The following is a 16,246-nucleotide window of genomic DNA, read 5'->3' as shown; positions in this document are numbered from 1 at the left end:
ATTGGTATGGACAAGACTGCTAAAAGATGGAGGTATGTAGAGATACCCTCTCCAGGTGCACAGAACCCACCTCACAATGGCTTAAGCCTTCCTCCCTGTGCCTCCATAACCCAGACTCCTCTCCAGGTTTCTCTTTCCACCTTCTTAGCTACAACTGCTTTTTAAAAGTTGAGAACAATCTTCTCCAGAGCAAACTATGCCTTTAACTGGACCTCTTGCTCATTGAATCCTATAGCTATAATGCAAAGCTGTTTATTGCCTAAATATGTACAAAGAAGCTCCACTTCTGTTTGGAACATGGCTAGAAGAAACAGAAGGAACTAACAGCAATAGAGGCAAGAGACATCTTTGTACTAGGAGATATATTTACTGCTGTCAAACATTTCAGCTTTTCAAATGGCTGCCACACTGACAAAAGTAAATCATATACTATGTTAATTCATGATAGGTAAGCATCAAACATGAAATCCCAGCAATAGCAGCCCTAGGCAATCACCCATCCTGTTCTAATTATCTACTCACAAAGACATTTGCTTCAGTAGCTCTTTTCTCACTGTTCTGTGTTCATTTTTATCACCAAACACAAAAGGATTCCCAAGTACTTATTTTCCAAAGCAGGTGAAAAGTACAATTAGTTGCACAAATCGGTTTGATTTTATACAACTCAACACTGTGGCATCAGCTTGTTTCACCTCGGTAACTGTAAGTAAATGTGTATTCACAACTTCTGAAAAATCAATTACAAGCTTCTTATCCATAAAGAGGGCAGACCAAAAAAAAAAACCCACCACCAAAACACAAAAACACATCAGTTGTATCAGCCTTACAGGTGAATGATTACAAATGATGCAATGGAGTGACTGATAATTACTGTCTTCCTCTACCACTGAAAAGTGTGAAGAGTATAATGTCTTTTAAAATCTCTCTTACAATAAAAATTTTTTGTAACTTCTTTGTTTTATTTCCCTTCACTTTGAAAAGCATTTTCTTTATACTCTTCATTTGCTATGGATGACACTGGCAAGAAGTGCTAATTTTTCAGGAAATAATTTGTTATATTAAATAGGTAGGCATATAAAGTAAGTTCTGGAAAAGTTAAGCAAGATTGCCTAGCATGGAATAAATGCAATCAGCGTTTAAAATACTATTTGCATTGAAGTTATCTGTTAAAATAAAATTTTTGTTTAATACTTTTTGGTGTATATAGAGAAAAATGGATGGATGCCAAGTGTAAATGTTGTTTGAGCATTTTTATGGAAATGCATCATTCCACATCTTTAATAAACTCATGTAGATAGTCTTGACGTGTTGTGCCTTTAAGGCTGACAAGCTCTGAACAGGGCTTTTTATGATAATGATTTCACTGTATTTTGGGTATATATATAAAACATAAGTTTTTGCTCAGATATTCTTGTTATTATCATTTTTAATCATTACTTTTAATACAGAATGATACCAGAATGGTAACTGTGGAAATTAAATTTTGCTGTGTAAGCTCCAGAACCAGGTGTATGGCTAGCAATTGTATGGTTTCCTTGTACTGCTCCGTAAACAAAGCGTGTTTCAACCTTACTTGGCAAAAACTCTGCCCACACCCAGTAATAGAAGCAATTTCTATATTCAGTAAAGCTTTGGCCTTCCTTTAGGACTGCTTATAAAAATGCCAACTGCTGCTCTGATTTTGAAGACATGAACACTTGACACTTAGTCTTAAGATTGCCAATAGCAATCAGAAAAGATGCTACAGCAAAACAAAACTACTCATTCAACGACCTTTCAATCGTTTCTGTATTGCTGTCTAGGTAAAACCACAGGATTTTTCTTCTTATAGAAATAATTAAAAAGTAAACAGATGAGACCTTTACATTTTTCTTCCTCATTGATAGTTTCCTTCTCAATTTTATTTCAAATGAATGACTTGTTCAGTGCTATGTGCTACCATATTTTGGAAGACAATGCAGTTAATTACTTTATCTAGATTTTGACACTTAGCTTTAGATTATAAAGCTACATTCACTTTTTCATTATCTTTCAGGAATTCATTAGCCCTTAAAGAAAATTTGCTTAGTAAGAATTTAACCAAGTTATTTTGTCTGAAATGCTTAATTAGAGTTAATGGAGAAAAGAAAGCAGTTACTTCTCCTCCTCTCTCTCTAGTTGTAAAGGTGTGGGCCTCCTCTGCCCCTTTAGAAGTGAAACGCTCTGAAATAGCTCACGAATATGATTGAACAGTTCTACTGTTATCATCACCCTTGTTTCAGCAGTGTAGTCTCTTGAGCCCGTAAAGGAGGGCATTTAAAATTGCTTTAACAATGAGTTTCTGTTAGGTTCTCTCATTAAATGCAGCCCACGGATCTGTGATGAGAAATGAGCTGTTGAATTGTTTAGTGTAAAAGCAATAAGTTGACAGATGCAAACTATTTAATGGCTGAACTCAAAGGACCTAAAAAAGGTGTTTTCAGTCAATATTATGACTAGCACTCTCAGGCTTTCACAAAGGGAAAACAAAGGATGAGAGCAATCCGAATAGGATGTTGAAGATAACATGAATGTCATAGTGCCATTTTAAGGGAAGGAAAATGCTTTTATTAGTTCCTTGTGTGAAACAATCCTGATAAGATGATAAAATATGAGTTGGTACCCTAAGAAGATACTGCTTACCTGTGTCATCGCTGCTCGCAATGATGGACTTTACAAGCTACTAAATAAAATCAATTTATGAATGCATGCTAACATTCCCTGATTTAATTTTGCTTTAAGTAAATCCAAGAATCCTTTCTGACTGTGCTTTATGCAGGGACCAGATAACAAACTTGCACAGTCCTTCCTGGACTTCAAATCTATGCAAGTGCTTCTGCCTCCCAAGTACAGCAATTAATACATCACACTGGAGAGCAGCAATTCTGAAGGCTCCTAACAGGAGCTCCTCCAGTGGGCTACTGGGGTGAGTTAAGAAATCATCTATGACATTGGCCCAGAATACAATGTTTCATTTTTACATGGAATATTTGTACTTTACATTTAGATCATACTGTCAAAATGATGGAAGAAATGTAATCAGCCAAAGCAACCGTTGATGTATTAATGAATGAGATCATTAAACACTGTACTTTAGCAAAGATGAACAGTTATTAAATTTGGTCATTGGACCTAAGGGGTCGATTTAGCTGGTTTAGTGAAACCATTTGCTATGCAGTTCAAGCAAAAAGATGTACTTTTGCAAAATGAGACAGTACCTAGTGGTTTGTGTTGATCAGGTTTGTCTAATGAGAACATTAAATAGGAAGTGAATCATTCAAGAGTAATCTTCAAAGCCGCAGTGTAAACACCAGCAAAGAAAGTAAATGAGTTTTGACACAAGCTATGACCATAAATCTTCTCCCCCTGCTTTTCTATCACAAACTGCATTTGCTGCTTCACACCAGCACCACCAAAAACATCACAAAGCAGACAGATACTCACTGCCTATCTGGAAGATTCAAGGCTCAGGGACTCCTCATTGGGTGCCTAACTATCTAACGATATTCAACATTCCTTGCAAGCACAAAATGAAAACACATTTACACTTAATGCACTAAATGCATTAAGGGGGGTTATTAGGTATTTAAAGACCTTATCTCAATTTTAACATATGATGTGTTCACTAACAGGAATTTTAAAATCATGATTTATGCACCCACTGCTGTCTTTGAATTCTCTTTTCTGGTAGTATCTGAAAAATTTTGAACTCATAACACACACATGAGCTTTTTCTTTTTGGTTAGCAATTAAAATCTTTTTCACTGCTTTTTATTTCATAATTACCATTTTAGGAAACCCTACAGAAATGAATAGCACATGGTAAAGTGTATATAGATTTTTAATCACTCTTTAGAAGACAGCCCTCATGAGTAAAGCCTTAATTAATTCCACACCATGATATACGTAGTTGACAGAGAAGATATTTTCCAAATTTCTGTGGATGGCTTTCATGACAGGATCCTATTCTTTCCTTTTTCTTAATAGCATGCCTAGCAAACCAAGAGTGCGATGAGAAATAAGATAAACAAAATAATAATGCTTTATGAGTTTTTGAGAAACCCTTCCAGCTTGCAAATTTTTGCTGCATTTCTAGAGGAACTGCAGGCTGGGATCTGGCAGAGCACAAGATTTTGGGAAGGAAAGCCCTGTTTTCACTCACCTGGACTGCCTACCTGGAGACCCTAGATGCAGTGAAGATGGAAGCCTTCTCCCAGTGGCTAATTAATGAGCTTTTAAAAGATATTCCATAAACATTAGGACTAATAAAGCTGTTTTTCTGTGGATTTATATCTCGTGGTTGAGTACTGACTCCAACTGGGACATTTCTTGTGTTTGCAGAAGGGCTCATCTGAGTAGATTCTCTAGTGGTCAGTATTACACTCAGTAAAGGTGTTTCTAATCAATCAATCACCTCTTTTCATTAAGTTTTTAGGCTTTCAGCTTCACTGGAGGCATTTTCCCCTCTTCTGAGTTGTCTGAAATTGGCTAATAAATTGTAGAGAGCAGCACTGACAGATCTCTGCCCAGAGCATGTGATTGTCTCATTTCCATGTCCTCACCAAGAAACCTGTGGCAGAGAGAACCGAGATTGCCCTAAGATCTTCTTACCCAGGGCTGCACAGCTGCTCAAAAGCTTTCTCCTCTCACTTTCTTTCTCTCAGCAGGTGCCTTCCATCTCCTATGTGATGCTCTGCAAGGAAGCTCTGTGGAAGCTGGTCATCTTCCTCTGATATTTAAGGCAGGGAAAATCCAGCCTTGCTGGCCAGCTATTTTTAGGACTCCTTATTGCCACTTGGTTGCTTTTATAGAGCACAAAATAATGGGAACAGCAGTGAAGATTTACCATAAGGTGCCCACTGATTTTAAGAGATCAGTACTTGTTTTTCTTTTGCCATTTAATACTCCTGGCAAAATGGCAGTGCAGCTTAGATATGAAAAATAATATTTGTAGGAAGAATATAGGAAATTTAGCAAACTTAAAACTTAACAGAAAAATATGAATGCTAAAAAATAGCAGATACATGCTATCTGACAGAGAAAATATTGAGGGAAAAAATCTCAAGTTGTAAAGCTGAAGAATTTATGTGGCTGTATGGATTTGGCAGAAGTTTGTGTACTCACTAGTAGTTCAAATGTAGCAACAAGCAGTTGGCCTGTGTTTCTTCATTCATCTTAGGAATTTAGACTCTACTTCTAAGTCTACCCATGTACTGTAAAATGATATGGACTCCCACTTATTTTGGAAACATGATAGCCTTCATTGTTTTTAAGTCTACTTTTAAAACAAATACAATGAAAGTATAGATAAGGAAAAAGGAACTTTGTGGGGAACAGTGGTATTTCCCTTTGCTTTCCTCTCCCATTACCTGTCTACTCTCATATCAAAATGCACACGCTTCCAATAAATAAGCTATTCCCTGAACACATCCCCTGACATTTAGGAAAGCCAACATTTAAGTTCAAAGCACACCACTGAGAAACCATCACACAATGTGGATTAGAAACAAGAGGAGTTTAAGCACCATTTCTTCTTCCTTTATTTGGAGAAAAAATGCTTAGTTGATTTAGAAAAATATTATGTTTCAGTTATATAGCACCTATGAACAAAAAGATGAGGAGGGAACAGCAAGCCTGAAGAAGAAACGGACAGCAAGAACGCAAGTCTCTACTTAAATGTGTATAGGTCAGGTTGGACGCAGATGAGCAGTGACCAACCCTCTGATGGCTGGCTGTTTTCTGACCTATGTGGAATGAGACAGTTGAAGCAGTTCAATATAAGGGAAAGAGGTCAGTTCAGCGTTTTTGCAGAAAATTCAGGTCAAACATCATATTAATTTTCCCCTGTCCCTCTGAGTGAGAACTATTATCCCAGATGCATATGCAAAACTGATTAAGATATTACCATTTAAATTGACATAGAGAGAGAATAGAAGAGAGGAGAGAGGCTTAAAGGAGGCTGCTGCAGAGCACTAGCTGGGCAGAAAGATAAGCAGGAGGGGAAGAATGAAGTAGGTCTCGTAACCTCCCAAAAAGTTGCAGGACTAGGACTCCAGAGGCTCCAAGCCTCTGAGTAAAACAAAGTGAAAAGCTACCCTCTATCATGCCCATGGGTTTATAAGGATGCCCTTTCGGTACACACGCCCAATAGCTGTCATCTCATTGCTGGGGCAGAGGCCTCATCAGGAGGTGCAGTTAGAGCAGCAGCACGCAAGGGGAAAATGGAGGTGTTTGTGTCAGCGGCATGAAAGGGGTGCAAGAGCAGACTCCCCAGCACTCCTCCCCCAGACAAGGAGAGAAAACAAATTAATGCCAAACAAGGCAGCAAGAGGCAGACATGTCCAAGGAACAGAGGTCAGGCCAGCCAGGTGCTTGCCAGAAGAGGAATTTCCCACCAACAGTAGAAGGCAGGGATGCGGCAGTCCAGGCAAGGCAGGGAGAGCAGGGATGCCATTAGGAGAAGGCAGGGCTTGCCTGGATCAGTGGGGCACAGAGCAGAAATCACTACACATGGGCTCACTTGAGCTGTTACAGCCTCATAGATCTCAGTGCTGAAAAAAGGATAGACAGTGTTTGCAGAGAGACAGTTTTCAGTAGTACTACCTATGTCAACTTTTTTTTTTTTCTTTTTTTTTCTGGAGGTCATCCTACCATCCCTGTTTTGATGAAATACCTATAGGAACCTGTACAGAGTTGATTCATTCTCATTACTTCAAGGACTGAGTATAACTGCAAATCAGGTACGATCTCAACTGGTTTTAGATGCAGCATTTCTGCGGAGGGCAGACATAGCCAGTGGACTGTCCGTTGTGATGGGAGGTTGTCAACTTTCCCTTCTTCAGGAAAAGAGAAGGTGAGGAAAGTCTTTTACTATTATAATGATGGATAGGGTTAAAAACTAACAGAACAGCTTAGAAAAAGAATAATTAAATGCATGTAGTTAATTAAGACACTTAATTTAGGAATTACTGGATAGATCGGTAAAGTAATCTTTACTGAATAATACAAGATTAAAAGCAGTGAATTTTTTTAAATCATTAAAGTAATATTCATACCAAAACTAGTGAAAAAGCAATGGACCTATTTGCTGCTGAGTTTTGGTAATACTAGCATTAAGAAAATAAGCATACACATTCTATTAGTGGAAAACTAGGGAATAATCCATTAAGGGTAGTCCTAGGACAGTAGGAAGATTTGACTTAAAAGAAAGAGCTGTTCGGAAAGTTTTGCTTCAAATGAGTTTTTGAGGGAGGAAAAGAAGTGTCAAAAAGATGGCAAAAAACCCTCAGTGGTTTTAAGACTTGTCTTGGTAAACTTACAGACAGGGATATAAGATGTAGTGATCTGCAATAGGGAGAAATAACCAGGGTCACTTGCAGTATTACAGTATGTAACCTCTTTCTCTGTGGAGTCTAATGGCTTGACAGCAAGTGGGAGATGGTGGAGAGGGAAGAGTATAACTGTCTTATTTTTAAAAAATGAAAATCTAAAACACTTTGAAAAACTTTCACAAAAAAAAAAAAGGAAGCAATTTACTTTTGTTGAAGTTTTGCACAGTAAGTTTGAAAATGGATCACAAGGCATAACCTCTAGGGAACTTGGCTAAGGTGTGACTTGAAAAGTAAAAGCTATTGAAGGCAAGGTATCTCTCTAAAAGGTCTTTTCCACATAAAATGTTTCATTACTGAAACTATATTCACCTCTATTTCAAGGCAAAATGTTGTGAAGTAAGCATAAGCAAATGAATCATGCTAATTGTGTAATAAACACAAATAAGAAAAAGAACAACATGGTAACAGGGAAGAGTCTTTTCCCTGTGAAGTCAACATCAATGCTTTGCTTTTTTATTGACATAATGTTATGTGAGAGGTGGATCTAAATCAAAAATGGAGATAATCAGACTAAAACAATAACAGAGAGGAATTTGATACCATTTCAAATGCTTGATCCCAATGAATGAGCTTGTACCTCACAAAATTTTCCAGGAAGTCAGTCCTGTGGCTCCCCCATCCACCCTGTGCACTCCAGTGTTGTTGATTAATTTCAAGACTTTTAGATAGAAAATCTCATATTCGTTTCTGTACTTCATTGCTCTGTGTGCTCTGTGTTATGAAGAGAGGGATTACCATATTTTCCTCTTTTTTGTACTTCCCATCAAACAGATGCCATTACAAAATACTGATGAATTCTGCTTAATTGGTGCCCTTCAAACTAATTACATCTACTTACCTCTCACAATTAATTGGCTTTGGTGCTCCACAGCTGCTGCATCATTTCTAGCTATACAGGTATAATTCCCATTGTGCATCAGCGAAAGATTAGAAATCCTTAAGGAGCTGGTGAAGTCGATGTTGTCAATTGTCACCCCGAGGCTAGCTGGGATCGGCCTGCCATCCTTCTGCCAGGTGATTGTAATGGGCAAATCACCAGAGACCACCACGCAGGGAATGAAGACTCGCTGCCCGATGGAGAACCGTGGGAACTCAAAAGGCTGAATAAAAGGCGGAACTGAAACAGAAGAGGAAAGAGGAGCTATTGCAGTTACAGTTTCATTACTGAGAATAACATAATGGAACAGATGTGCTGTACTGAACATGTAAAATCAACACCTTCGACAGCCATAGAGCATTGTTTAGCTAAAAAAAAAATCACACCTTTTGCAAATACCTTCTTTTTTCTTGACTACCCAATGCATAAGCAGAGATCACAAGCAGTGAAATCCCTGGCTTCTAGAGACACCAGACACCACTGGCAGATTCCTGCAAGAGTATTGAGCACCTCTTCAAGAAATCACACTGCCATCTCGTGACTGACCAGGACTTTCAGCAGCGGGATTGCCTGGACAGTCCAGGAAGGGCTCGGCAGCTTTCAGGATCTCGTGCGAGAGCCTTGCTCAGGGTCACAGAATAAACCTGGAAGAGGCTCCAGCTTTGCCTCTGGGACGTGATGAAAGGAAGTGTAAGCTTCTCTAACTACTCCTGGCATTTAATTCTTAGTGTGTCAAGTCACAATTCTCAATAAGATTGGGTAGAGGTATGAAGTGAAAGGCATATACAGTACTTGTAGGACAGCAAATTAAGCTAAAACTGATTTCTAAACAGAGGGCCAGTACAAGGCATAAACTCTCAAGCTGGCATTTAATTCCTGCTAAGCATATTTTGCTTGGAAAATCTTTTTTTCTTTCTTTTCTTTTTTTTACTTATTATTCTATAGCTGAACCAAAAACCATGAAAGAAATGCTCTTATTTTCTATCATAGAGAAGAATTCCACTTCTTAGAAAACATTTTGTTTTCAGGTATTTTTAATAAAAACACAGGAAACAGTGGCTTGGATTCAATAAACAAAGCAGGAATTAACGGGGGTGCCTCACTTTCTCCGGGTTGTCATTGGAACATTTACTAACAATTTGGTAAATTGTGAATCAAATACCTATCCAGATGAAGGAACTGCCATCTTCTCCCCTTCTCAGGGGAGCACTCTAACAGCCAGGGCATTGATCTAAGATAGGTTTCTATCAATCACTCCAGAAAAGACTATAAAACCAACTTTGCAAGCAGTACTCAAATACTCATCTATCAAAAGAGAAGGCTCCTAGAGGTTATGTACCTTAGACATAGGAGTGCATTTTCCTATTCTTGCCTGAGAGATTACTTGTATATACTCTCTAGTACATTTGAACATTTTTAACAGGAAAGATTGAACAATACTCAAAGCAGAACACTTATACTGCTGTATATTTGCTAGCTTCAGAAGAAAATGGAGCTGATGGCTTTATCTAATTGTATTTCTTTTGTCCTTTCTCCCTTTAGCAAATCTAAGGCTGTGTTTTCCCCAGAATTGAAGCAGGAAAGAAGCAAAAAACCTCTTCAAAGTGGTTGCAATGTATACCAGCCCATTGACTTCCCCAGCAGCATATTTGCCAGTGTCCTGTTTCTGGGATGCAGGGATAAGTATTTGTGACCATTACTATGGTAGTTCAATGCATTTCTTTTGATCATTGCACATGTTGGCTGCTCTTCCATCAGGAGTAAGAAAGTTTATCATTAAGGAAGTGATACCGAACCCCCAAAGGGCAAAGGTGTCGTTCAAAGGCATGTTCAAATGCTTGTGTATATGCATATCATGCTGCACAAATCAGATACTAACTCCACTGTTTCTGGCATAGCCGTGATGCCGTTTGATGAGGAGAAGTTATGACCGTGCGCAGCTGCCACAGAGAGGTAACATCAGGCACAGGGTACCACAACTCATCCTTACAGGCTTTCCCTGACTTCTTCAAAGAGCAGCTTGCTGTCTGCGGTTGTGAGAAGTGCCGCTGCAATCAAATTTTCTCACACATCGTAATGTCTTTTCCTGACTGCCGTCTCTCAAATTGCTAAAACCTGTCCTGTTGCATTTTGAAAATCTGGTAGATCAAGCATACAGAAAAAAGAAACTCAGTATAAATTACTGTGTTTATTTGAACTTTGGGCACTGGAAATTAACTGCTTTTTCTCTTGGGGACCCAGTGTCACAAAGTGAGGCAAAATGTCTGCCTGCCTCTTCTAATTACCTTAGCGCAGCTAGCACATTCACATGAGAGATTTCAGGTTCTTGGTACATCAGCAGAAAAAGGCCAAATTTCTCTTAGCATTTATTGACAAGCAGTTTATAATATAAGTGGGAATGAGAAATTTTTAGAATGAGACTGTCAAAAGGTTTTGACATAACCTTTCCCCTTGATGAGTGCAAATATCTGCTAAATGCCAAGTTCCTCCCTTACTGTGTTGGCTAACACATTTCTGCTCAAACCCTTCTCTTAGTCTCAGGCATCATTGCTGAAAAATAAGCTAAAATTCACAACAGGATGGCAAATTGCCTCTGTATTTTCTGCTGAGTGTGTAACAAATTTGAACCAATCTTTCATGGACAAAATGATATCAAAAGTCAGACAACATATTGCTAAAGGATTATTATGTGCATCTTCACTCTCCATCTCCCTGATGAAGAAAACAGGGAGCAAGATCATTAGGTCACATTGAAGTATTTTTCAGAAAACACTGATTTGCAAGGCTGCATTTACCAGCTCTAAAATTTAAGTAGCAGCCTGCAGAGCATTTCAGAAATTGGCTAAAATATTTATAGACAGCACATTTTCCCTCTGCTCAGGTTTTTAAGATACAGAGGAAACCAACATTTATTTCTGCTTCATAAATTATAATGTATATTCAACCTGCAGCATCTTGCAGTCCTGACAAGGAGCTTATTTTAAAAACCAATGTGTAATTTAAAATCAGTACTAAAAAAAAAAAGTAAATAGTCTAGTGATAACTTTGAAGTATTGAAGAATGTTTTTCAGCTACAGTATTTACCAGTTTGGGCTGATAAAGGCAGTTCCTAGCAACCTAACATTGCAGATAAATTTTCTTCCTTATAGTTTGAAGAAGGAAAAAACCACAAAAAATCACTTATTAAAAACATAGAATAAAGCATACCTGAAGTCAGGCAAATTCTGAAATACAAATGTTGCCATCTCTCTGTTTCTCTAACTACATCTATCTCTGCAGTAAAAAGTTGATGTATATTCCTGACAGAAGAAAATATCAAGCTTGATTATCCAGCATGTGGGTTATTTTTTTGTAAACTAAAGCTGTATCATTGTCAAACAGCACAAAAAAAAAAAAAACCAAAAAACAAACCAAAACACAAAAACAAAACAAAAGAGGGATGTATACTACTTTAACTCTGAGAGAGAAAAGTTACAGTACGACAGACAGATTTAAAATGTGTTTAAAATACTTCAACACACCTTGAAGTATTTTCCCTCCCTAGAGGTAGCTTTAGTTTGACCATACTTCAGAGCTTGTATTTGATTTTTTTGTTAAATTATGCTGTTTTATATATAAGATGTTATATGTAAACTGCATGGAGAGAGGGCTGTATGTGTATGTGTGCTTGTGTACGTGGAAGGGATATTTCTTCCTCTACCTGCAACAGGCAAAGAGTGAAAATCTCAGCTTCATGCAATGAAGCACAATATCTTGGGAATTCTTTATTGATGAGTGCTTGAATTAAGTGTCTATTTAAGAAGAGGAGCATGGGCCAGCCTCATTAGTGCTAATGCGGGAAGATTTAAATTATGTTTTTGTGCCCTAGCAAGGTCTTCTGTACCTCTGGGAGATTACTGTAAAGGAGGGCAAGGAGGGCTTCCATGCTGCTCTCCATTAGCAGAGGAACATCCTTAATTTCTTGCCCTCCGTTCCATGGGAGTTATGTTGGAAGAAACTGCTGAGATGATTCACTAAAACAGAGTATTCTGCAGATAGCCTGTCTCCTGCAGCAGCCTTGTGAACATGGTGTTCCTCTCCTGTGGCTCTGCATAGTAAAATGAAAGTCGTCCTCTGCTTTATCATTAGAAATGGTTCCCTAATGGATTTTCTTGCAACAACACTGTTGCAGGAGCCGTGCCTACAATATAAAATACCTTTTGCAATGTATACTCACAACACAGGTCCACTGATTGATGCAAAGTAATAACCACAAAACTGCATAGCCTCTTACGGCAGCTGTGTGACCCTAGACTTCATGCACTGGGAGTGCAAAAGCCAAAACTGTCTTGTCTCTGCACAAACCCTAGCCACAGCCTAGTAATTTTCAAGTTTTCTCAGCCATCGATTGTTTCTCCTAAACAGCTCCATCCCTTGTGGATGATGGTCTGAGCAATTGCATACAGTCGCTGAAGCAGTGGATTCTTCTGCTTCTTTCTTGTATGTACTGAGCCTTATCATTAGGGCATGTCATTCATCAAACTACAACATTTATTGAGCCAAGCCTCATACCCTACTCCCTTGTTGCTACCTGTCTTGAAAAGAGGGAATGCCATTATATTCTTTGGGCCTTTCTAAGTGTATGCATTGGGGGAAAAAAAAAAAAAAAGGAACCAAACTAATCCCTGTAATGCCTCTGTTATTGCACATTTCCCTCTACTTGTATGTTCATTAGTTACCAAAATTAAGCCTGCATTCAAACATCTTCAAAATCTTACCACAACAAGCTGTGGTATTTATCGGGAGCTGTCGCTGAGTGTGGCAGAGCAAATGCTGTGGTGTGTTTTTCTAGGGGGAGCTGATGAGAGAGGCTTCATCCTTCATCTTAGTCCCCACTCCCCTTTCCTGCAACGCAACACTGGTAGCTCACAGGCTCCCTGATGTTGTTCTGAGAGCTCCTCCAAAGTAAGAGAGGATGTAAAACGTTGTGTAGAAACCAAGTGTGCTTTTATGTCATGTCTCATCCATCTATCAAACCACCTCCTTTCAGCCTCCATTGTGAGGGAAAAATGCATGCCCTTATCATATGAAGCACCCTGCAAACCTAGGATGGTGGGAAGCTCAGCTCCCTGCCCAAGGGGATGCATTTGCTGTTTATTTTTTAAAAGAGAAAACGTTCTTGATTTGAAGATAAGATAGCAGCTGCAAGAGTGTATTAACACAACAGGCAGTTACCTTTATTGTTAAAGTGCTGCCTGATAAAAAGCCTCACTTGTAGGCTAGGTATCTGGAGACACTTACTAGTTATTTTTATTATGCTTTTGGAACCTGGTCCAGAACTATTGCCCTTGTTTAGCCCCTACATGATCTAAAGTGATCTTTGTCCTCAAGTAACACTGTGAAAAGTTGAAACCAACTAAATCACTAGAGCCAAAGGTTCCAGATTTAGATGAGAGGACTTTAATGGAATGATCTCTGCCTCTGAAAAATCATTCCTGTGAGTAGTTTGATTTCACACTAGCTTCCCTTTCACCTTTATCCCAGGACTGTATATAAGCAGCTGATTTTATATCACCCTTCTGTTTCCACGGGGTTGATACTGTCTTTTTTTTTGCATGCTATGTATTATACACATTGATTTGAAATTAGGCCAGCATACTCCAGACCTGCACTATCATGTGCACCCACAGTCTCACTTTCTATATATACGTACTATGTGTACTTACACACACACTGCTAATAGCTCACACTAACTTGATGCAGTAAAGTGCTTAAAATTTTAAGAGCAATTTTAACTAATATATAAGTATTTAAAATATAATTGATAAAATACGTATAAAAAAGAGCAAGAACTTGCCACCTTCTAAACCCAAAGTAAATAAATCTGCATTGTAAGACAGAGAAGAGGGCTAGCTTTTGATAAACCTAAGCATAATATACAGATAGTCCTGAACTCCTCTAGCTGAGGCTCTTACTCAAGTATTAAGGTTCATTTTATATTGTTCACATAATTCATAAATAAATACATCCATACACCAACTTAAATTGTGTTTGAAAGATATAAGGCTGTGCAGAAAACCAGTGAGTTTTATTTCAGATTTAATGAAGAGTTTTATATTTTTACATATTAATTCCTTATCGTGAAAACTAGGATAGTAATGAAACAACTTTAACATACATTTTTGGGTGACCATTTTCTGCAGTGTCAGAAGTGAAGTCATTAGGAGTATAGTATATTAGAAGTGTAATGCTATAAAATAAGACATTTAACTAGAGCATCCACATGACACTTGTGAGCTTTTAAATAATATAAGTCAGCTATTTTAATGCAAGGCTAACCTTGAGTTGTTGAATGGCAAAAAATTTACACAGACTTGTCAAGTCTCACATATTGAATACCAGACTCTCTTAGTCTTTTCTTCAGGTGCTTCTATGGGTTAGATGCTGGGGTTCTCATATGGGAGGTATCACTATCAAAGTGCATGTTCCCTTAAATCAGAGTACTGCCACTGCTTGCTCCCCATAACAAGTCCCTATGCCCATTACGTGACCTGAGAATGACTGTTACATGGATTTTTGCAGGATCTTTTGCACAACTGGACATTCTCATCCATTCTCACTGCATGGCCCTTGCATGATTCCTGCATGTGACAGCTCCAGTGGCTTGGAGAGATCTGAATATTTCTTCCTGAGTAAGTTGCAACAAGCTTGGATGGATTCAAAAAAGGTACTGGATAGGAGAGTGAAAGAAGGGCAGAAAGTGATATAATGAAAGAAGTATCTGAAGGATGTCAAGACCAGAAGTTTTTTTTTGACTCAAATTATTGTCAATGTTCAGTCAGTAGGACAGATAAGAAGTTACGTCTTAGATAACTGCATGAAACTCAACTTGCACTTGCCATAATCCACACCACAAACCGAAGCATAAACAGATCAGCAGATTGTTTGATGACAGCATGCACCATGGTCTCAAGAACCCTTGAAAGATTTCCCCTGATGTTTTTTTCCCTTTTGTGCCTGCATATTTTTCACTATCTAAACCAGCCCTCCCTGAAGTGATCTGCAATGCAAATCCACCAGTAACATTTTATATATTGGAAAAAGCTAGATACTTCCCAGGAAAGATGAGGAGAATCTATTCAAATAGTTGCAACGAAGTTATTTAGATATAGCCCCTGTTTGGTTTGCTTATTTTCTAAAAAGAAACAGGCTGGTACAATTCTTTTACATGGTTCAGAACAGGTGAAGTGCTATCACTTTGGCATAACGTGATGAGAAGCCTTCTAAATGAATGAGATATATAAGCTCTGCAAGACCAGAAACAGGCCTTTTGAACACCACACTTTCTATTTTAATGATGCTGCACCCTTCCCTCTCAGAGGCTTCTTTTTCAATTAATTTCTGTCAGAGAAGTGTGAATAGCAGCAGGCTGTTTACATGAGAAGCGTGTCCCATGAGACTGATGAAAAGAAAATCATCACTTACTACTGATGGCTTATACTGTAGCTCAGAAAACTATTACTATAAATTACATAATAAAAAAAAAAATTGAGATAATGACTCCTGTTTTTAAAATGCTTTGAGATCTACTAAAGTGCTATAGAAGAGATGCTATTATTATTATTTAACCATCTTGCCACTTGAAGGGTTGTTTTTCAACGGAAACATGAAACTTACAGATGGGGTGGGTAATATAACCTCTTTCTTTGTTTGCTAACACTTCTCATTGTAAGACTATATTCGTTTGCTTGCAGTCTGACTTTTGTTTGGATAGTATTTTTCCAGGCCAGGTGTCCGCCTCAGGCTGAGTCATTTCAGCTGGAAAGTTTCAGCTACAACTGTTTGGCCATTTCCAAGAATAAGCTGGAAGGGTGGAAAAACAGGGATGCAGTGTATATTGATCCTACCACAAAAGCAAAAAGCAAAAAAAAAAAAAAAAAAAAAAAGGCACTGTGACAATCTGAGAAGTCCCACCTGCCCC

The 16,246-nt window shown here is 38.3% G+C and overlaps 1 protein-coding gene across 1 annotated transcript in view; it reads right to left on the bottom strand.

Moving 5' to 3' along the window:
• The window catches only part of DSCAM (DS cell adhesion molecule), a gene marked incomplete at both ends in the record, with an annotated part of 474,219 nt that overhangs the window by 154,922 nt on the left and 303,051 nt on the right, over positions 1-16,246 (bottom strand). Inside the window, one exon of the mRNA XM_082337939.1 lies at positions 8,248-8,526. Coding sequence (XP_082194065.1) covers positions 8,248-8,526 — 279 coding nt within the window. The remainder of the gene's footprint in view (positions 1-8,247; positions 8,527-16,246) is intronic.

Source organism: Platalea leucorodia (genome assembly GCF_965183815.1).
Source record: "Platalea leucorodia genome assembly, chromosome: 2".
NCBI classification, from domain to species: Eukaryota; Metazoa; Chordata; class Aves; order Pelecaniformes; family Threskiornithidae; genus Platalea; species Platalea leucorodia.
The sequence above is the reverse complement of the archived record's forward strand: the minus strand, read 5'-3'. Positions and strand labels throughout refer to the sequence as shown.